Consider the following 23,028-nt stretch of genomic DNA (forward strand, 5'->3'; position numbering starts at 1 on the left):
AATTTCCAGCCTCATCCTCCTCTCCTGCACATCAGTGAGATCGGGCTCGGTGTGCTCTGGTGACACGGTCGGTGTGGTGGAGGTGCTCTGTTGGGGTTAGCTGGGTGACTTGCTCTTGTGACTCAGTAGTGACACCATCGCCAGGGAGTGTTGTCCTGGTGGTGAGGGCAGGGCAGTCACACAGGAACCGTGCCCTACACGTTCTGTCTTTAATTCCTTGCACCTCCTTGCCTGTGCAGAACCACCACAAATCTGGCTGTGGTGTGGGCGCTCACTCCTGAGTTACGGGATCAGGTTTCCTGCTGTGGTCTCTTCTTCTGAAGGTCTTCCCTCTCCACCTGTCACTGGCACATGTGGATACAGCCAACATCTTCCTACAATGTGGCAAGCACGTGCTACTTAGGGATCTCAAAAGCCACTGACAATGTGGAAGGAGAAGGGGAGGCCTTCACGCCTTCTCTCCTGCCATGCTTTCAGCCAGGTGGCAGGACATGCTTTCTGGTGTGCTGTGATATAGGTAGGAGGGAAACAATGTGGGTGGAGGTTTGGTTGGCCTCTAAAGCTGATTGTGCCATCATCCCGGCAGTCACAGTGTCCACAGATGTTTTCCACCCAGAAGAAGCAACCAGCAGGCCCCTGGCACCCAGCACTCAGCCTGGAAGTGAAAGTGGACAAGCAAATGCCACGGATGGCTCTCATGTCAGTTTGATACCTGGAGTTTTTCCAGACATTGATGATCGTCTATACCAATTACCGACCCCTCATTCTCCTAGTAAGAACTATACATTGCCAGTGTTCTCATTTATCCATCTGTCTGTTCTTGTTGTTATCAATGATGATTTTCTGAATGTATTTGTAGTATCCCTTAAGTTTCAGTTATACTTCTAGTGTATTTTGCTTGTGTTTTTTTTCCATTGTTATTTTTTATAGACATTTTTCAGTATGTTTTTAGTCCTCATTTAAGATGCAACTGAGGGGAATATTTTCCTCTCTGAAGCAGAATACTTGTCCCAAAAAGGTGATACTAGTGTTTTGGAGATATTTTTCTCTTATAGTATGTATCTGTATTTTGTAACACCTCAAAAAATGAAGAAGTATAAGGTTTTTCCTTATGCCCATAAATACACGCTAGCATTTTGACTTCGTTTTAAATGGACAAATGGACAAATGACTGCTGTGTAACCCAACTATCTGTCACTTTTTCAGCCGTCCTCAATCCCTCTGCATAGGTTAAACATATATCAGAAATTTCTTGTGCAAACTTTTTTTTCCCCGATTCGTAGGTATATCTGCAGTTGGTATCATGGCAATGACTGAGTTGTAACCGACATTTTGTTTGTGAACAGTTTATTTAAAAGGGGTAATTCTTCTGGTAACGTTAATGTAGTTAATGCTTTACTTGTTACCCTACAGATACCTTTTTCTCTTTTGTCATTTGCTATTAGAGCAAGGAATGAAGGGACTTTTCCTTATTCCCAGATTTTCCATACAGATCATCATTCTAACAGCAATTTTTTTTTTTCCCAGAAGCTACTTCTTTCTCATGCTGATCTAAATAGTGCTTTCATGCACTTTCCTGGAAGTTAGTAGAATTGTGCCAGGGTAGATTTTGGCCAATGCTATGTGGTTATTCTTTACAGTTAAGCACAATAATGTACCTATATACATTTAACATTATACAGCAGATATTTTAAAGATAATTCTATTGTTCCTAATGACTGGGAGTTAGAATTTGTTTCCAGTGAATGCAGTCATTTTGAAAAATTTTAGCTAGAAATGGAATTTAGAATGTAGGCTAAACGTTCCTAAGTTTGCATAATTTCTCTTTCCATTTTTACCCTGGCATAGCTCCACTCAATTTTGTGGAGTCTACTTAAATCATCACTAATTAATGTTAATTCATACAAGTGGAATTTGTCCTTTTTCTTCTTCGGAATTTGATATTGAGTCAACAATATCACTCTTATCAAAGCTGCAAAAATTACAGTATTTAGACATAGATACAGCAATATAAATGCGAAATATGTATTTGCATTTTATTGGAAAGATAAACCTATTTTAATATCTGTTTCCTACTACAACAAATTCATTTCTTGGCACTCACTGCCCTATCACTTAATTAAGCCAAGCAGCCTCTATGTAGTATGCAGACATTACAGTTTGAAAAAATGTTTGCTACTTTTCTGCTTTGAGCATAGAAAACCAGTATGGATTGCTCTGGAGGCCTTTTTCAAAGTGAATGCCCTTTTTTCCCCCTGCTTATCTGCTCTTTGTGCTTTTTATAATTACAGTCTAAAGGAATTACTAGTGTTGCTGGGTTTTTTTAAGGCTCATTTTTTGAAGGACTGTTTCATTTGTATAGCTGTAATGGAATGAAAAAGTTTCATTAATATATTGGCTTGCTCTAGCTGTAGGCTTCTTCCGAACAAACGAATGGTGTCACGTACTGTACTGCTTTCTTTCAATTTCTCTTCCTCCACAGCAGTTTTAAAGCTGTGGTCTGACATCGCCCTAATGACTGATCTTTTGTCCAAATGTCACAGTGGAATAACAGAACAGTCCACTGAATGAATCAAAAAATAACTGTCAAAAAGAAGAAAACTCAGTATGTCATCAAAACAAAATGTCAGGGCAACTAAGAGCCCTCCCTGCCCACTGCAGGCACCTTCCTCAGGGACCAGGGGACGCAGCCAAACTCTGCTTCTCCTCAGCACTCAGGAGAGGGGAATGGTGAATGTAGCAGTTCTTTTAGCACAGGAGTCTTTATGTTTTTATAAGGGGCTTTGTGGTGGAAAAGCTCTACCATTTCTCAAGGGTGACATAAAGCACTTTAAAAAGTATCCACTGAAGTGCCAGTTAGGCAAGTCAGTACAGTTCTCTTGGTCTGCTTTCTTGTCTTGTTAGATCAAGTCCTCTAGTTGCTGACTTAGTGCTCTGTCCGTTGGGATGAGCTATCGCAGAACAACTCATCAGTCACAAAGTTACTTGTTAATAATAATGAAAACATCTGGAACTTCATGAACTACTTGTTGGCTACGCTCAACAGAGGGGGAAAATGTGCTTCTTAGTTTGTATTTGCCAGCTGCTGTTAGGAAATGAGATCAGAAAGGCTGGACAGAGGGGAATAGCAATACGTGCTAAAGAAAAAGAACTTTGCAGCTGATGGCGTCTAATTTGCTTTATCAGGGTCTGGAAGAGCTCAGAGAAGTGCAGATCTGCAATGTTGTTTTCGTACTGATAACAAAGTTGTAGTCCCTCGTGAAACACTGTATACAAATAATTTTAGATGTGGAGTACCCCTATGGCAACAATATGGCCCAGAAATATTACTGTTATCATGTAAGATTTCAGGCCATGTAACTATCACAGGAAATACATGAGACTAGCAGAACTCATTTGGATTTAAGATCTAATTCTGTCTTAGAACCAATTTGCAAAACTTATTTTAAAGTGCTAAGGGACCCATCTCTGTGTTTACAGAGAGAATTTTTGCTAATAAGGAAAACATTTTGAATTTTTAAGGTCCCACATTATACATAGCTATCAAATGTAAACCATCCAGAGAACTGTACTTCTATTTTATGAAAGTAGGAAAGTTTTAGAAATTCAGTTTTATCCTGTATAAGAATAAAATTAAAAGTTTTAAAATTTCTTCTTATTGATCAATTCAGTCTTCTCTCTCTAGTCATTTCTCATTCTCTTATCCCTGTAGAACAGGCAGGACCTTTGACTTACACAGTAGAAACCTCTTCAAGAAGTTGCCAATATGCAGAAGTCTTTACACTCTTTCCAGACAATTTCCAGGCAACTATCATTACATATTGGTTCATGAAAGTGTAGCACAATCAAAAATGAAACATATTAAAGGTGAAAGGGTACAGCCATATGCTTTGTTATCAGAATATGAAAGCTAGCAACAGTTTTGATGAGTACAACATTTATAGCCTGTGTAGTTTTTTGGTGTCATCTTTCTAGACATATATATGTACTTTTTTTTATAATGAAAATCATAGCTTTTGTACCTCCCTGTGAAATACTCCGTAAGGATATCTAGACTAACAGATGGTTTTGTTCTTTAGAGTCTACATCCAATACAGACAGTGATCAGGGACCATACAAGGGAGACAGTGAATCTACTCCTTTCCCTGGAGAGTCCACAACAACAACTGTAAGATCACAACCAAGCTCAGCCAAGGTACCAGGTAGGTTTCCAAAGTCATGTATTTTAATAATATGTGAACAGAATGATGTGAATATGAACTGAGCAAAAATGTAGGTCAAGTATGGTTATTCTGGTTTTGTTCTGAATCAGGTAACGTTCAGCATTTTCACTAGTAGTCTGAGAAATGGAGCATGTTGTAACTCATAAAATACTCTAGCAGTATCTAGATGAGAGAAGTCGTGTTTTGGAGAACAGGAATTAGAGATAAATAATCTTGATACTTTTATATGCAATCAGACACAATTTGAAGGTAGATGTAAAGTATCATATATGTGAAAATGTTCAGTGAAAAATATAGCTGAGACAAGCTTTGCAGAAAAAGGCTTGCAGATTAAAATGAAATAGAATAGAAAGAAGCCAACACAGTGATACAGTTGCAAAAGAATGCAAATATATTCTGTGACATATTAACAGTAAAGCGATTTTTAAGACAGAGAAAGCAATTATCCCACTCAGTGTAGATCTGGCAAGTCCAGAGCTGAGGTACTGTATTCAGTTTAAGGCACTGAATCATACAGAAACAACAGGGAAGGGCAGAAAGATAAAGTCTGGTAAGGTAACCATAGCACGACCTGCATAAAGAACAGGGTACAGGGAAAGTTGCCATGAAATCTCCATTTTTAAAAAATCTAAGAGCAAATGGAACATTTGTCAGGGGTGTTTTTATTCACTCTGTTTGACTGGAAACAGCTTATGTGATCTCCCTTCCACTTTTTCCTCCTTATGATATTGCAGTTCCTTTTTATTTTTTAGAATTTGCCCCACAAATGCTCCTTAATTTAAGGTTTTAAATGACAAAATGAATGTAGGCATTTCACTCAAACCTTCAATTCATCCTACTTTTGCACCTAAGATTGCAGTTGTCTCAGCCTTTTCTCTTGCTCTTGAAATAAATCAGTGATACAACAGCTTTACATCTATGTCAGCCAAAGTGCAATTCTTATATATGCTGACATTGGACAGGCGTTTCATCAGAGTAGGCCTGGGCATAGGTGAGCACTTTTTTTTGGCCACATAGGCAACATGACTGATGAAAATGTATTTCATTTGCAAAGCAGAAATTTGCAAAATGAGCAAATATCCACTTAAACTAGAAAAGAAAGTATTGCAGTTTAAAGAATGCTTGAGTGTCCATGAAACTCTGAAATTGCATGGGATGGATTAACACATTCTTCTTCCCTCCATCAACCCCCAGAATGGCTGATCATCGTTGCTGCTCTCCTGGCACTGGCGTTGATCCTCGCAGTGTGCATTGCCGTTAACAGCCGGAGGAGGTAAGGTACCCTGTACTTCTTCAGACACACTGAAGTGTGATGGGGGTGATAGAAAGAAGCACTGACGCAATATTGTTAGAGACCACGTGAAATAAGAAAGATATCGGGCACATGGCGAGACAGAAATATCTACAGCTTTCTTTAAAGTTAAGCAGCTCTGGAGTTACACGCCCTGAACAGCACGGCTTATTGATTTATATCTCACTCTGCTATGCCTATAAAAGCAGAGGCTGCCTTTGTTTCCTTCCTCATACCCCAAGTCACCATAGAAACAGACAAACAGGGCCAGGATGACTAATTATAGATTGCAACTGACAAGAACTGAAACGGTCTCAACGCTAAAAATTATGTCCCAGATGCTGCGAGTGGAAAACATCTCTTAAGTAGAGCTGCCATACAGCTGGGAGTGAGACCCAAGGACAGACAGTGAGCATGGGTGGGTGCGTGTGTGTGTATTCACAGATTAGACCCTAGCAGCGTGCACTAATCCCTGTGGGGAGCAATTTTTAAAGCAGGGGCATCATCTAGTATGCTTGAAACAGGTGGAATGTTTTCTCTCGCTTTAGCAGGATCGAAATAACAAGAGATTCATTTGTTCTGATAAGTGCTAACCTGCTGCAGGGTTAGCTGGGCAGTGAAGTGGGAATGTTCCAAGCATTCATTTATTTAAAAATGAGAACTACGTATTTGTTACAACATGAGTAAGGCAGCAATCTCAAGTACCTACACAAAGCAATTGGTCCTTCTCAGTGGATTGCAAATTGCTTCATCATAGTGTTTTTGGTGTAGTAAGGGTTTGGTTTTTTTTTTTTTTTTTTTTTTTTTTTTTTTATGTTTAATGGTTGTTGTCTTAATTAAAACTGATGTTATCTTAAAACAAAACAAAACCAAACAAATTGCCCAAGGTTCAGTGCAGGGCAGTTTACTTGTTTATTTACGTGTTTATTATTCCTCGTGTTGCAAAGAAGACTGCCTGTGTATGGTGTCTGTTGCCAAAAGAGGTAGAATCTCCATGCAGAGTCCCACATTTAGGCACTCACTGTCATTTCAGGAAAGAAAAAAAAGTTGCACTTTTAAAAGCCTGTGTTCCTTCTGCATTTCATGGTTGCAGAGCAGGAATGATTCCCAAGTGTGTATCCAACATTTACACAGCAAACTGAATTGCTTTGAATAAAATAACAGTCAGTTATTAAAATAATATCAGTCAGTAAGCATGAATAACAGTGATACTTAACTGCCAGATTAGTCATTCAGACAAAACCTGCTTCACTGAAAAGAGAACACTTTTACAGTACAAATTTAAAACTTTGTGTCTGTCTTAAGAGAGCTGTGCTGTCTACATTCAGTGAACACTCAGCTGTTGAATCTTGATCCCGAGTCTGGATTTGGAACTACCCTGTCTGTATAGTGGGATATATAAATAGTACATAAATATGGATATACCCAAATCAGAAAACCATCTCCATCTTCCAACAGTGCATCTTAGTGCCCTCTCTAGGAACAACAGATACTGGGTAGCCTGATGTAATGAGCTGCAATCCTACCCACGGCAGAGAGGTTGGAACCAGATGGTCTTTAAGGTCCCTTTCAATCCAACCATTTTATGATTCTGTGATACTAAGTAGACCAGTGTGTTCCTGTGAAGTTTATGCACATAAATGCTGCATTTTTTCAAAAATAAAATATGCAACATGGAGAAACTGTGCACTTTGCTTTGCATAGGTTTGCGCTAGCAGACACAAGTTTCATTTCCAGAAACATTTTCCTAAATATTTACTTGAATTTTTCGTATTATTTATGTATACAGTATATATAAATATTTACTTGAGTTTTTGTATTTCCATTACTCTCCATTTATGGTACTTATATTCTTTTTATTTTGATCTAGATGTGGGCAGAAGAAAAAGCTAGTCATTAATAATGGCAAAGGTGCCGTGGAGGACAGGAAGACAAGGGAGTTAAATGGAGACGCCAGCAAATCTCAAGAAATGGTGCACCTGGTTCACAAAGAACAGTCAAATGACCAGACAGGAGCATGTGACGAATTCCTTACCGTTGATGAAACACAAAATCATGAAGTTGACATGAAGAGCGGAGTGTAGCGGTACAAAGTCACCAAATAGATCAGTGCTGGGGAAAAGTCAAAATCACACGGACCTTGGGCAGGAATTCTCAGATGCACTGTGCTACTGATGTCTTTTGAACACAATTAAGCTTAAGTTTTTTCTTCATTTTTAATTATTTTAACATGATGTCTGAGTTACAAAATTGACATTTGCTTTCTGAAATGAGCCCCAGGTGTTGCAGTCAGTTCCCAATTCCTACACAGGGGGCACTTACTGTGTCCTGGGCACGTGGCATGTCATTGTTCCCCAGATGCAGTGCCTTCGCTGTGCGGAGTTACAGAAGCATCCAGTTGCTCCATCTTACAGGCATTTAAGGTACTAAGCTTATCGTGGTACAACAGTAAGTGAGTAACAGATGTCAAGAGCCAAAATAAAAAGGGCTTAAAACAGAAGTGCCTCCTATGCAATGCCTAACCCAGCAGAATTCACCAGCAATGCCTTCCAGCCAGGAAGAGTGGTAGGTGCACTCAAAGTCTGCAAGTAAAAGCAAAAAGTGACATTTTGTAATGATTGATGACTTGGTCTGTAACAAGAGAAACCCAGAAGGACAAAGTTTATTTATCTCTATTTTAAAATGTCTGTGGACATACAGCAAGTTTTTTTTTGGGAGGGGGAACAAAGGGAGGAAAACATGAGCTGATACATAATAAACTTCTTTGTTATCTTAACAATCTGTACATATATCCTTGATTTTCTGAGGTGTCCGTTGCTTTTCCCCCTCCCTCCTTCACAGATTACAGTTCATGTATGTTTTTTAAGGAGTCAGTTAGTAAAGCTAATAAAGCAGTATGACCCCAGCTCTATTGTGCAAGCACAAATCAAGCAATTGGAAGTCATCAGAAATGATGACAGCATTTTTGTTCCTGAAGAATAGGTCTTTCTCTCTCCCTGCTCCATTTTAATAGGAGATGCAGTTTCTCCCATAACTGTTGTATTGCACCAGTTTGCCAATATTTTGAAAAGTTACTTTTGTATGATCTTGCTGACTTCTGATTTATTTCATCCACTTTTTCTTCTTCTAGTCAAAAATGCCAAAGGAAAAACTGTTTTTCTATTGATAACAGAAGCTGAAATTTTACAGAAAAGATCAATGAAATTTTAAGGAAACTCTCCCAGTAATGTAATACAGTAAAATAGCTGCATCTGCATTGTCATTAACTTTTGTTTTGTCCTTCTATGTCTGTTATGTGAAGTATTTGTATTAAGCAATGATGCTGTGCATTATATTGATATGAACTGCCAGAAAGAAAATTATTTACTACCAGTGATCTGTGCTATTTTTAAGAAAGCATATTGGAGTGGAGAGTACCTTCTAATTGGGCTGCCTCAGAAAAATGCAAGTAAAAAGACCGGAGATCACTGCAAGCAGTGAGGTCTGTGTTGGCTGGGATGGGGAATATTTGGTAAGAGATGTTCAGAGGTATCTGCTCCCTGACCACAGCACCTGCACTGGAAAATGTTCTGCTAACACAGGTTACTTTATGCTCTCCGTCTGATGCAGTGCAGAGGATGGGCTTTCAGCTGGCCACATACTAACATAGGCTAGCATTGATCTTTACTGGGACACCAAGCACAACAAAAATTGTGATCATGGTTCTCAGTTTAGAGCCCTTCAGCAGCTTCCCAAGCATTCCATTGAGTTGCTCAGAGCCCTGGTATCTGCAGGCAGACCTCCTCAGGGAAAATGTGCACCTGGGCAAAAGGTCCCAAGATGAGGTGTGATTTCAGTGTGTGCATAGGATGCTTTCTGACTCTGTATGTCTCATCTATGAGCAGTCCAAGAGTGCTCAAACAAGGTAAAGTCAATAAGGACAAGGTGACATACACTGTCAAGTACTTGGGACCGTTGGTAAACCTCTCAGCCAACCATAAGCACATATTTCAACACTGAGCTGTGTTGTGTCTGTTGACAGTCTGCATCGGTTTTTGTTTAATTCCTATACGGCCAGATTTTCTATTTCTCATTATAAATCAGAACAATCTATTGAAGGCTGTGTCTAAACTGGTGTTACATATGTATTTCTCTAGGTGTGGAGATCCAGAATAAGAATTTTGCCTCTTCTTAAATCTTAATTTATTATAAGCCTCAGTCAAAAGGAGATAAGTCTTGATGGGTGTATGTTCTTAAAAAATAAAAATAAAAAGGGCCAGGTCATGTTATTCATCTTCCTATGGAGATGTTGAGAAAATGGAGAAATCCACCAAATCTTTCTAATTTATCTAATGCTCAGTACCTATAGAAGTATGGACCGTACTTGTTGGCTTCTTGTTATATTTGTTATATGGAGATGCTCAATTTCTCTTTAAAAAGGCAGTGCCATTATTTTATATATGCTGATTCTTTTTAGGTTATGTTGTGCAAATAATGCATAATTAAGTTTCATTGTAGTTTCAAAACTAGATGGCCATTTCATACATGTAATATAGTGCATATTTTTATTAATCTTGGTTTTATTATTTCAGGGGTTGTTTGTTGAGTGTATGTATTTTTTTTATATAGAGCACTAGATATATTTGCATATTTATTTAATAGATTAATCAATGTTAAAGAAAATATCATCTCTAAATTGTAATTTAAAAAAGTATTGCCAAAAAATACCACATGGAACTGTAAAATAAGCTTCCAAAAATAAACTTGGTTCCATGTTGAGGGTAAGTGAGGTCAATGTTGCTAGTGGGAGAGGAGAAGCATTTGGCAGTGTGGTCATACAGGGCCACGGGCAGATCTCCTGCTTGCAGAACTGGCTGTAGGCTGTGGGACCTCTCGTGCTCCACCAGCTTCCAGTGGGCCCCCATCTCCATGGGGTTAGCGACAAGCTCAGTTCCCTTGGAGCACAAATCTTGGTCCAAGTTAAGGTCAATGCAGTAAGGTAGAAATAACATTTAAAGCAGGAAATATATTTAAAAGAGAGGTGATTGATATTTTTACAAGAATGTAATATTTTCATTGAACAATCCTGGGTGATGGTATCACCTGTGTTTTCTTGAATATTCTGAAAGGAATGTTTGATTAAAGCAGAGAAAGGATGTACAGCCTTCGTCTCTATCTGTGTGGATGTTTTAAAGCCTTCTCAAAACATCAGTTCCCAAGTGATATTTCTGTACAGCATTCTTTCCTTCATGTGATGTCTCCTGCACGTCCTTAGCCAAAAAACACGACTGCCAACTACCAGTGCACTGAGTGTATGTTGGATGGAATGTTATCAGAGAAAATTTCCAGGTGTCTCATAGACTCTGACAAAGTCACACAGAGGCAGAGGTTTGTCCATCACCCTGGTTGGGGTTTCTCCTCGTTGTTCTTTCTATAGATGAAGGGGAGCAATAAAATCCTCTGAGAACATTGTTCTGCCTCTGCTTACACAACACCAGCCGTTTGTTTTATGCTACATTAGGCTGTTAGCCAGCAATTATTTCGTGGCCTTATTAAACAGTTCAAGGCTCAGACATCTCTGGTTGCAAGAGATTTGATTTGTTAAAGAGCATATGGTTACCTTTGAGTAACCACATGTACTGATGTGTTTTCCTCTGCAGAGGTGAAAGAAACAGAGATGGGAGCAGAAATGCTGACGTGGGCAGATTCCTGGGTTGTAGCTCCAGATTTGTGGGTATAGGGGACAAAGCTCTCATCTCTTTTTCGGGGCAAGAAGCATGAAACAGTGGGAACTCTGGGGGTGGGAACGCCAGAGGTTTTGGTGAAGGAAGAGTACAGTCACTGGAAGATGAAATGGAGACTGAGCAAAATTTCTTTGCCACCTACTGGGAAAGTCCCCCAGTATCCCCAGAACTTTGGCATTTGAATGATTTCATGTTTCAGATAAGGAAAAGAGTATCAGCCTGCTCCTGTGAACTCCCCCACCTCCAGGTCACCTTCTGCATTCACCACCTGATTTGCAAATGGCTTTTGACCAGTTTTCCCCTGGTAGATTACTTCTCACCATTACTCATCTGTGTCTGTGCGCGCTCACCAATGCCCTGCTGAGAGCACCCAGCTCTGACTGTGGGAAACGAGAGGCAAAGCTCAGGCTACACGAAGGTGACTAACAGCACCTCGTCTTCTCTCTGCCCATCTCTCCCATCTGGAGCTGGGTGTGCTACAAGATTTCTAGTCGACTTCTGTCTTCACAGGTCAGTTGTGCTGCAGCATGGTTTTTTGAAAAGCTGAAGATGCCCTGACCTCAAGGGAGCTGTTGTTGTTCAGGTGCAGTGGAAGAAGAAAAAGCAGTGAAAACTTTATATGTGCTTTAAACACAGCTTTCTCTAAGATTTGCCTGAATGGATCCAACAGAAAGGTTCTGTCTGAGCTACAGCTTCAAGGCTTTGCACACTTCTTATTAAATCTTTGTACTCTATAAGCAAAAGGGGTCGGGATGAACAAGTGGAGCGTTGAAACCCAAGGTCACACATTCTTTGCAGTGTATTGAACTTTGATGTCAATATCATTAGTTTTGTGTTTTCTTTCAGAAGAAAGACATGAAGATGATGATGCTATGGATCAAAACAGGTGCACAAAGACTGTCAAATGAGCAATATTTTTTGTTTCAGAAATAGACATAGTTTAGTTTTAATATATCTGATTTAGTTTTAATATATCTGATTGATAGATAACATTTTTTTGGGGGAGGCGAAGGGGTGGAGAAGATGCCTAATATATAATACAACTATCTATTTGTACTGTGATATTATTAAAAGTAAATTATTTCCTGTTACCAAAAAAAAAAAAAAAAAAAAAAGCCTGGAAATTTAAAAAAAAATAGGACTTGTCAAGTCAAACAGGATCCAACATAACTTTAAGTGTATCCATCAGAAAACTAAAACATTTTTTTTACACTATGAGTAAAAAAGTCTCCCTCTGTAGCACCACTGAACAGACTGCAGCTCAACAGCAGCTCCATTCTGGTGCTGGATTGAGGCAGGTGGCTGCATTGCAACGCCAAGGACACAGCAGAAGTTGGGGGCACGTAGGCAGCACTGGGAAGCCAGCATACGGCTCAGAGACAGTGGTTGTTCTACTCACCAAAAGGATTGGGCTGCCAAGTTAATCCTGACATCCTTCAAACTCTGAGAAAGAAAGAAGAGAGGAAGAAACAAGAAGGCATTTTCAACCAGAGGCTGTAAGTTTGCACCTTATATCTGAAAGCCTTAGGCTACTGTGCTAGGATGGTGTTTAACCTAAATGTCCATCTTGCAGTGGTTTGGTTACAGCAGTTTTAGCCTGAAATCTGAATTTACTTTGCAGTCATGGGTCTATATCTGCGTTCTGGCACCACATTCTCAAAAGCCTATTCTTTTTCCTGGCTTAATCCAAAAAAAGCTTAGATAATTTTCATCAACCACATTTTCTTTGGGTGTATAAGACTCCATGCTTTCATTTTACGTGGAACAAGCTGGATATGTTTTGCCCAGAGATCAGATCTAAGTTCTGAGTTTATACTCACCATTTTTTATCAGCCTGTCCTTGTTAATAAGAAACATCTGTCTGGGGGCTGCTGATTGCTATCAGCATGCTCTCTGGAGCCAGCACAGACACAGCAGCCAGCAGACTGCAGCTTGAGCCTATACGATGAGCTGAGCCCTCCAAAGCCATGCCCAGTGCCCACAGATCAGGATCTCAGCTGGTTGCCCCACAGCTCCTTCACTCCTGCAAAGTCAGCCTTGCAATTATCACCACCATTTGGCATATTTTGCTTTGCAGCAGTGGGCTGTCAGATTCACCAATGGGAACAGCTTTATGGTGGAACTTCCCTGCACTTCTTTTGTGGTTTGTTCTCTAGTTATTGTTTATTTCACTTTTCAAGAGAAAGTCTGAAATACGCTCTAGGTGAGGATGCTTTTTTGTTCAGGTAGTGACTCAAAACCAGTGTTCCTTTGTTCACAAAGGGTGAAGGTCCCCATGCAGAGGCAGGCACAGAGCCTACACGCTGGTTACATGCCCTTCACGTGGTAGAAGCAGAGCTCAGGCACAGCTCAGAGGGTTGGCTTTGTGCTGCTTTTCTGCAAAGGTGAGGGCTTTGCTCACTGAGCCTTTTTGGAGCATTCTCCACACACACATTCAAAAATTGTTTGTAATGGTAAGCTGAAAGTTTGTTTAGTGCTGGTGATTCAGGTAATCCTGGCAATGTGTGTGAAACACAGTGAATTTGTGGGTGAATTTCTTCAGCTCTCTCAGTTTGGAGCCAATCCTCCTCCTTCTGGGACACCTCCACAGCAGTACCTCTCACCTGCTGCCTGTGGGCTGTGGGAGCATGAGGCAGGAAGACCCCGGCACCATGTGGATCAGTCTCACAAATGAGAACGGAGGACGCACTCTGTTCAGTTTAGCCATGGATGAGCAGCTTTGCAGCTCTGTGCAGGGCAGGCCCTAGGATGCTTTCTTAGACACCTGAAGCTGGGGGTCTGGTTCCTCCACTGCCCCTCTCCGTGGGTTTCAGTTGCCAGCTTTGCTATCTGTCACTGGTGATGTGCTTTGCTTATCACTGCAGAAACTTTCTGCCATGCCAACATCTCTGTGGCTGCACAGCCCGATACGGAGTGCAATCTCACTTCCTTCCTGCTTCCCTTGTGGCTGCACACTGCTATGCGGCGAGGTCCGGTGCCAGCAGGCCCCACACGGCTGCTCTCGCTTCCCCTCAGCACAGCAACCCCAAACCTGACTTGTCCTCTCCAGCCCTGTGCTTGGTGCAGGGGTGCCCAGCAGCCTGTCTAGAGGTTATTTTTAATGCTGTTCCCCTCTTTAGGCATGGCACGTTGGGGATACCTGTTTCTTTCAAAACCTTGTCTTGTTTACAGGCACCAGTACAACAGAGGAGGCTGTTTGAGTTCTAGCAGCCCTCAAATCTCATCTCTTTTGCTTTCAAGTTGCAAGTAACAGGGAATAGCGAGTGCTAAAGAGACTGGAGTCGTTATGGCAGCAGTGTATGTGAACAGGGCCAGACCCGGATGTGGTAACATCCTTCCTCTGGCAGTGCGTGCCTCAGACACGCGGAGGTGTGAAGCAGGTTTTTAAAGCAACTGCAGCCAACTATCGCATCCTCCTACTCTCCCAACATTTCTTCTTCCTCCTCCATCCTTCATTGCCAAGGCTGTTCTAGACTTCACTGCAATAAGCAGATGCTGGACTTCATGGCAAATCAGCTCAGCTGCAGCCGGTTCTCGGGGACATTTGGGGTATACAGCTCAGTGGGTGGATTCCTGGCGCAATGGCAAACCCAAATCCACCTTCTGCCCTGCCTGCATCTCTTAGCTTCTCTCATCCATCCATCTGCTTTATCTAAACTCCTACCCAAATCATGCGAGAATTCAGCCCCGGCTGAGAGCAAAACTCACAGATATAAGGCAGGAAAATTAGGAATCAACATTTATTGATGATATATACAGAAGAGGTACAACACTTAGTGAAATATTATATTCGCGACTATTTCCAGTATAGAAAGAATGTCCAGTTTGTTTTATACATGAAAGTTACAGAAATCAGTTCACACCGTAAGAAAGCATTAAAACCAAATGACTGCAGATAACTGTAAAGGTCTGAACTACAAAAATAGAATTAGTCTACAAAGCATTCCAGCTACAATATACAAGAACAGAGCCCGGAGTTGGGAGAAATTTTATCATCTGCATTCATTAGTTAATAAAGTGTGCTATAGTTACTGTACAGTATGTTTCAAAATCTGGGGAACTTCTTGAGAGAAACAAAAAGAACCAATCCCATTCCTATTGCTTTTTATTCCTTTCAGGTGAAACACATGAAAATATTCCATCTCGTGACTCTCCTCCACTTTTAAGAGCAGGCAAAGGGTATCAGCAGCAGGAGCAGGCAGTGTGCCGTCCTGTACGTTGTGATTCACACTGAAACACCGTAGGAGGACTCACCAAGGATACTTCCTGTGCTTTGGGACTTGATTTTGATCACTTTCCACTTAATGGGGCAAGAACATATTTATGAGAACCAGACTCAGGTACCTTGGGCATGAACCAGCTTTTGTTTGCTTTCCCACCCAAACTCTTTCAGAACCACCTTCAGCTTCCGCCCCAGAAAAGTCACTTTCTTACAGATCTCAATCATAGCTCTTAGTTCTGAAGAATTTTGCCACTGAATACACAGTTCATGTCTACTGTAGGATCAGACCTACTTCTTGTAAAAAACAGTCCACTGGACTTCAACCACAGTGGTTCAAGAAGCACTTAGCTCTGCACTTATTTCCAGCAGTATTTTCTAGCATATTTTCCTATCAATATCCTTTTCAAACAATGTCAAAAGCAGTGGATCCCTGCCCATGAGTCACATACTGCACAAACAGCAGAGAGGGCACCTAGCAGGAAAAATTGATTTTCCCCTTGCTCATTGTGCTAATTTAACCAGTGACTTACTGAACTTCTGGTGCTAGAGTCCCAACATGTCAAGCAAACAAGAAGGAACAAAAAAACGAATCACTCCATGTGTGCATTAGTTCTTAGTGTCCTAACAAGTGCACTCATGAGCCAGCACATTGATGCTGGCATCACTTTCTCTCACTACCAGGGAAACACACACATGCAGGTACTGACACATACCATGCCAGTCAGAGAGCTGAAAACTAGAACAACATATTTACAATAAGTTGGCTGCATACGTTATTCTGAATGTTATCAGAACAGAATAGTCCATAATCAACTGATAAAGCAGCTACTAAGCTATGAAACCGACTCAGTTAAATGGCCAGAAGGAAAACGAAGCCAGACAAAAGAACAAAACCCAAAAGTAGAACAGAATTTTGAAAGTCAGCCTAATTTCCTACTATGGCTCAGTACACAACGACCAATTAAATTAAATTAATGCACCACTACCCATACTGTACACACCATTTCACTGAAATTACACATTGATAGCTACATTATCTACACTAAGTGCAGAGAGGCACTGGACATCATGCTTCAACAAAATGTCAGAACTGGTAACAATAAGGTTTTACAGCTATTTGAACTATTCTACCTGCAGTTCTTATTAATACCTGGTACAAGTGATCTAAAGTACAAGAAAGATTATAATACAAGGGTACATCAACACATCTTCCCACATGTCTATCTACTAGAAATTTAGTCTCCGAAACCTCAGCAGAATAACACGGCCCCACAGAGTTCTGAGTAAGTGGAGAGATAGCAAGTATCAGTTACACTGGGACAGTAGTATTTGCTTTTCAATGTTTTGCTTTGAATCAAGGAGCTAGCTGGCCATAAAGAAAACTACATGTGATACAATTGTTATTAATACTTATATATATATATATATGTATATTTTAATTCCACTCCAAACAGTTCTTTGTTCTGTAAATAAAAATAATTGTAGCCACGGCCTTAAACGCCAACAGGAATTTGTCTAACGGGAACAGAGAGCAGTAAAAGAGGAGAAATTTCCACTTGTCCTAGTCAAAAAATATAGTGTCTGATCTCTTTAAAGACATAAGAAAGCAGGAGGTATTTCTATGGATGCTACCCAATTGCATTGGTCCCATGGTGGTTTTGTTGGTCCCCTTTCAAGAAGGCAAAGATAGGTGGCCAAGTCATGAAGTCTTTCTGCAGGCTGAACTCATGTACATTGCACTGTTGCACAATGGACTGGGTACCTATTTTTTGCCTACCCAGATGTACAATTTTCTTTAATCAGTAGTATGAGTCAGTCAGTTATACACGATCAGGTCCTAAGAAAAATCTGCAGGATTTGGCAAAGGTAACACCAGGAGAAATGACAAAAATGAGGGGCGATTGCCCAAGACAGTCAATCTAAAAGATTGTTCAGGTTATTATAACATTGTTCCATAATGAACTGCAGCATTTGAGGACGTCTTGAAATTCCTATTTGCTTCTTGCATTTTGTGCTTTGTTTATAATTCATCACTAAGCATATCACAGAAATATTTCATTGATCCTAAATGTTATGAGAAAACTGGTTTTGTTCTAAGATCAGCTTTAAAGGACTACCTTCCTATCTATCATACAAGGTCATATAGAAAATATAAGAAAATATTAGAGTCTGTAAATTACAGATACTAGGTAATTTAGTTCAGTCTACACTGTAGTTTCCAGAGAACAAGTACAAACCCCTAAAGCCTATATTAATAACTGAATCAGTACTGAGTATAGTGTATTTAACAATATAAATACATATGCAGCTTTTTCTCATGCATTCTAGAAGCTACAGTTCACACCGGATCATAGGAAATGGGCTATATTTAAGAAAGGGGCAGGATATGTTGGGTGGGAATGTATGCAATTGTCTTTAAGAAGGAAGGACAACCTGTAGTACACAAGGACTCACAAGCCCATGCATAACACCAAAATGGACATGCCACAATCTACAATAGTGACCGCAAAATCAATTTGTAAACACAGTTTGCACACAGTCTTTTAAAAACTGTAGAAAAGAAATAGAAAAGAAAGATAGAAAAATCCCTGCACGCTACCCTACTTATGTACATAACGATATACAGGTACCAGACAATCCAGGTTGTGCGATGCTGTCTATGACAGTTTCCCTTCATGTAATGGTGTATGCCACAAAGTGTCATTAAAAACAATTGCAGGGCTCCTGAACTTTGAACAATCATACTAGACGGATTGGATGCTGCAGCATCCAGCAGCATTGGCTCCGTAGCAAAACACCGATAGAGATGAAAGGGGATCAAGGTTTGGGCGAAGCAAGAAATCTCACAAGTCTTCCTGCTTCTCCCAGTCCGGTGTTAGTTTGTTGGCTGTTTCCATCTTGGGCTAGTAGAGACCTACTCAGTGACTCAGTCTTATGCTCTAGGATTTTTTCATGTTCAGAGTATGGGTTTTCTGTAAGAACTCTAGCTGCAAAAGCACAACCACGTTACCCATCAGCATTTGTACTGATTCAGTAATGGGAAGCCACCAAGCCTCCCCCAGCCAAGGGGAGATATTGCTGGGATGGTGGGCACAGCCAAGGGAGAGCACAGAGCCCTGTGCCAGAGAGCCCATTCATAAGAGAAAGGGAATCATCAGCACCTGGGCTGTTCAGCTATGAGCAGCTCAGCTCATTCATAGCAGCAGACTTCAATTTAATATCAGATATAATTAGAAGGAAAAAATGAGGGAGGCACTCCTTGTACAGCATAAAGCAGTGAGTCCTGCCATAGGCATGCAGAACTGGAGCCTGTGCTTTTCTGAGGCTTACTGAAAGCTGTCTGTGGGGAGGTAAGATCAATGACTTTCAAAGGAAAATGGACTTAATACAGCGTTATAGGTAAATTTTGAACTAGCACATGTCACTTAAAAATAAGGTGGTAAAGATGAACTGTCCTTTTGACACTTCCGCACTGTAATTCCTTTCCTCCCCAGTACTCTATGCCATCCTCTATTTCCAGTTATTCAGCCAATGGAAATTGGGTAAATATTTTTCCCTCAAAATCATCAATATGATTGGAGAAAAGAAAATCACTCTTCATTCAGAGAGTGTTTTCTAGCAGGAGCAGGACTGCCCACACAGTCCTATGCAGGGAAGAAAGCACAACAACAGCCAAGGTGAGCTACACCAGTACTATGATTAATATGAAAAATATCTTAATGGGGTCCTTACAAGTCACAGTAATAAAATTGAGGGTAATCTCTGGCTCATAACAGACTAATATTACAGTACATTTTTATAAAGTGCCCTTATTTAGCCTTCTGTAAATTAATCCAAATGCAGCAATAAGAATAGACTAATGGAGCTATTGAAATGAGAAACAGTTACACCTTATGTCTCCACAAAAGGATTTCTCTGAGCCTGGTATTAAAGCTCAGAGCCTTTTGAAACTTATTTACAGAAGTGATTCTCAGAGGTAAGATTTAATACTGCCTGTGTTTGGGGGGATTTGTGCGATCGCTGCTGTGTTGCTACAACAAGGCTGCAACAACACAAGAGAAGGCGAGGAAACAAAGACAACCCAGACAGTTGCCAGAACAAATTTGTTCAAACACTGCTGCTGCGGTTTCTCCTATGAACAGTCGGTTCTTTTGTGCATCAGCTACCAGAAATGTAATGGCACTGGCAGTGCTGGAAAACAAATCAGAAATCTGTACTAGTTTTACTTCCACGTGCCTTTTAAAGTAGCACGTGGAATTCCATGTGATTTGAGAAAGAAATGAAAATTAGCAGTATCTCGAGGAAAGAACAGAAAAAAACCCACCTTAATGACAGTAATCCTTATTTGTGTGCTGAGTTTTAAACTCAGTGCTGGACTTGTAGGATAATTAGGAAAAAAGCAAGCATCTTAACAAAAACTTTGAGAACCAAGAATCACCTTCATCTTAAGCAGCAGACAAAGACTGTTGCCTCTGATGGGATTGTGAAATCCCTTAGTACTTAGCAGAGACAGGAAGAGACTTGACCTTTCCTGGAAGCCCGTGATTCCCCTGGATTTCAGTGGAACTTTCATGCAGCCAGAACATTGCCGGCACAGGTTTTACTACAGCAAGCATAGCTTTTCAAAGACGTAATGAGTTTCTCACTGATTCAAATGGAAGAAGCACACTTCACATCATGGCTCACATGGCTTGTGCCCTACCTATCTAAAGCACATGTGTAAGAGCCACATGTGTTTCTCACAGTGCTGGTGCAGCCTTTGTTTTCTAAGGGAAGAAATGAAGAAAAAAACTGCAGGAAAAAGTTCCATTTTTTTTAGCTTTAACGTGTGGTGTGCTTTAGTTTCAGTGAATGGATATCAAGAGAATGCTGACCTAGCTTCAGCAGCGAATGCACAAAATAAGTGTGTAATTAAGCATGCAATTAACTGACTCTTCACCTGGTTTAGACTTCTCCATGTGCCAGTGCACTGTCAGCAATGCAGAGGGTAAAAGGTATCGGCTGCACAGACAACAAGGAGCTGACAGAGAAGCACGCAGGGTGAGCATTGGAAAGAAATGTTAATTTCTCCAGGAGCTGCATGGAACGCTAATCACTTTCTACTGTGTTCTTCTTTTAACATTGCCACCCCAGCCCTGGAAACAAACACAAAATGTTTGCCACATGCAAATGCATTCATCAACACCTTCTAGTGAAACTAAAAAGAGAATGGTCAGTGGTCAGCTCTGCCTGCTGAAATGTGAACTTGCATTAGCTGAAGTGGCCAGTCCCTGGGTTAGTTTCTGTTTATTTAGTTAAGTAGCAACCCAGCCTCATGTGGAATGAGCAAATCGAGAAATGCAAGCCAAGAGTGAGTTACATTTTCCCAGCAAAATGGAAAGCTTTTGATGGTTAAATACAGTGCTGTGCTGGAGTAACACTATATTAAATATTCAGTCAGGGTAAAAGCAGAGAGGTTTACCAAAAACAACATTTCTCTTTCTCCCACATCCACATTTAAGTGGAGAAATGCGATTGCAATTATTTCTTGAAACATCCCTGAGTTACTGTATCTATAGAATCACTATTTTAAAATCACAGCCTGCTATTCCAGTCCCGTCAAAAGGCCCACATTTATTTTCCCCTGTGTGGGTGGAGTTTCTCTAACATCTCATTCCTTCCTCCCCTAGTCTCCATCCGAAGAACCACTCTTCAAAAGACAGCACGTCCCAAGCGGATATGCGTAAGCACATTGTAAGTGTTTCTCAATATGCAATTTTGAGGAGCTGCCCAGTCACACATTGCTGGCATCCCTTTTCATTTGCAACCACTGAACACTTTCAAAATACAGCTAAAAGTCTACGGACTGGTTTTCCAAATTCACTCACAAGACCCGTGGTTGCTGTGGCTGCTCTTCAGGCCGGTGAGCAGGCATCTGAGCCAGGCTGCCAGGTGCTGCCCCTTGTTCACCACTGCCCTAACCAGCCACAAATGCGGCGTCTTGCTCTCAGGCAGGCCCGGCGCTCCAGTGTCAGCAAGCTGCTCGCAGCACAAGCCTGCACCCTCAGAGGAGGGAAGGCTTTGGGGCACCTGCAGCCTCCCCAGGCACATCTCCGGCACTTAATCCGCAAGTAACGTTGTTTTCACCTGCAGACTAGGGCCCCAATCCCGAGATAATCTTAATACCCAGACATTCTGTTCAACACAAACAGAGCAAAGTCAGTGACCTTCTGCTTCCTACCCTTGCCGTCACAAATGCACTTTCTTAAAGTATTCGCATTGGTTCTCTTACGTATTCAGAGAAGCAGCAACTGAAGGTTAGTTCTGGTTATTTTGATATCAGTGACCAAAGAAAAAAGAAGGCCACCTGCCTACCACTTCTCTGGATATTCTACTGTTCTGTACATCACAAATCATCCTTAAGATGATTCACAAGACCTCTAGAAAAGGCATCCACCTCTAATACATATTAGAGGCCTACAGAATTCACAGTGGTTCTATACTTGCTAGATTATTCAAGCTGACTTGCTTAGGATCATTGTGATGAGTTGTGAGAACAAAATACAAGGACAAAAAAATATTCCACACCAATGAAGCATGACAAGGGGTGCTCTAACAGTGAACTTTGACTTGCACATAATTAAGAGCGTGTGCAGCTTTTTCAGAGGTCTTTATATGAATGCAGAGGAGGAAAAGCACATTATATTTATATTCTAATAGCTTCTATAGAGCCAAATACAGTCCACAGTTAAACACACAACTTCTGCTTAGACCTACAACAGGTCTTGAGCACAGATGCTGAACTGCCCATGTCTCTAAATGTTTTAGCTCTTTTCTCTGCCATTTCTAAGCTCACCATTCCTGAGAACCCCTGAGAGTTCCCCCAGACCCTGCACAGGGCCCACTCTGTGGGTACAGCCTCACAGGGTCCACCTGGCTCAGATTTGCTATAGAATATCGTTAGTAGTAGAGAGGCATTCACCAGAGTCTCAAAATTGCAGAGTATTAACAAGCACCTTTAAAAACACAAGGCGATTATTGTGACTGCAATTTCTCCTGATAGGATGAATAAGCTATAGTATGTTAACAAAACACCATCTTTCTAATGCAGATGCCATGTACTCTTAGAAACTTTTCTGACAAGAGATTTATATGAATCATTACTCTGCAAAGGAGAGAAAGACAGAAGGATATATTCAATGCATTGGTCTAAATCCTATAGCTTATTCTTCATCAGTCCAAATCCTGGTCAAATTCTAGTAACCTTAACCAGGAATTTGGCTTACTAATAATTTCAGGATTTAGTCGTTCTCTGACATATGGCATGCTTGGAAGACACACTTCATGCCACTGATGGTTACATTCAAAACTTCCCAATTTCTTAGTGTAATATACTCAGAATTTGCTTACAGAGCATTATCAAGTACCCAGTCATGACATCCTTGCTCACATTCAGTAGTATCTTATTTGAGTAGCCCCTTCCCCATGAAGACTCCCTCTGACATCAGTGAAGTAGGGTGAATAATAAGGTGCTACCTACTTTGATTAAGAATGACATAATTGAGACCATGGTGCTCTATGTTTTGTACA

General features: G+C 40.7%; 1 protein-coding gene across 2 annotated transcripts in view; it reads left to right on the forward strand.

Annotated features, from left to right (window-relative positions):
- The window catches only part of CD44 (CD44 molecule (Indian blood group)), a 46,831-nt gene extending 38,820 nt beyond the window's left edge, over window positions 1-8,011 (forward strand). Inside the window, exons 8-11 of one of the 2 annotated variants that reach the window (XM_042814369.1) lie at window positions 587-772; window positions 4,080-4,202; window positions 5,418-5,496; window positions 7,385-8,011. In XM_042814369.1, coding sequence (XP_042670303.1) covers window positions 587-772; window positions 4,080-4,202; window positions 5,418-5,496; window positions 7,385-7,598 — 602 coding nt within the window. In that variant the 3' untranslated portion in view covers window positions 7,599-8,011. The remainder of the gene's footprint in view (window positions 1-586; window positions 773-4,079; window positions 4,203-5,417; window positions 5,497-7,384) is intronic. The other variant, XM_042814373.1, reaches the window with a different exon arrangement.
- The last annotated feature ends 15,017 nt before the right edge of the window (window positions 8,012-23,028 follow it).

Source organism: Centrocercus urophasianus, unplaced genomic scaffold (genome assembly GCF_019232065.1).
Source record: "Centrocercus urophasianus isolate 14NV4802_14NV808 unplaced genomic scaffold, USGS_Curo_1.0 seq_14, whole genome shotgun sequence".
Lineage (NCBI taxonomy): Eukaryota > Metazoa > Chordata > Aves > Galliformes > Phasianidae > Centrocercus > Centrocercus urophasianus.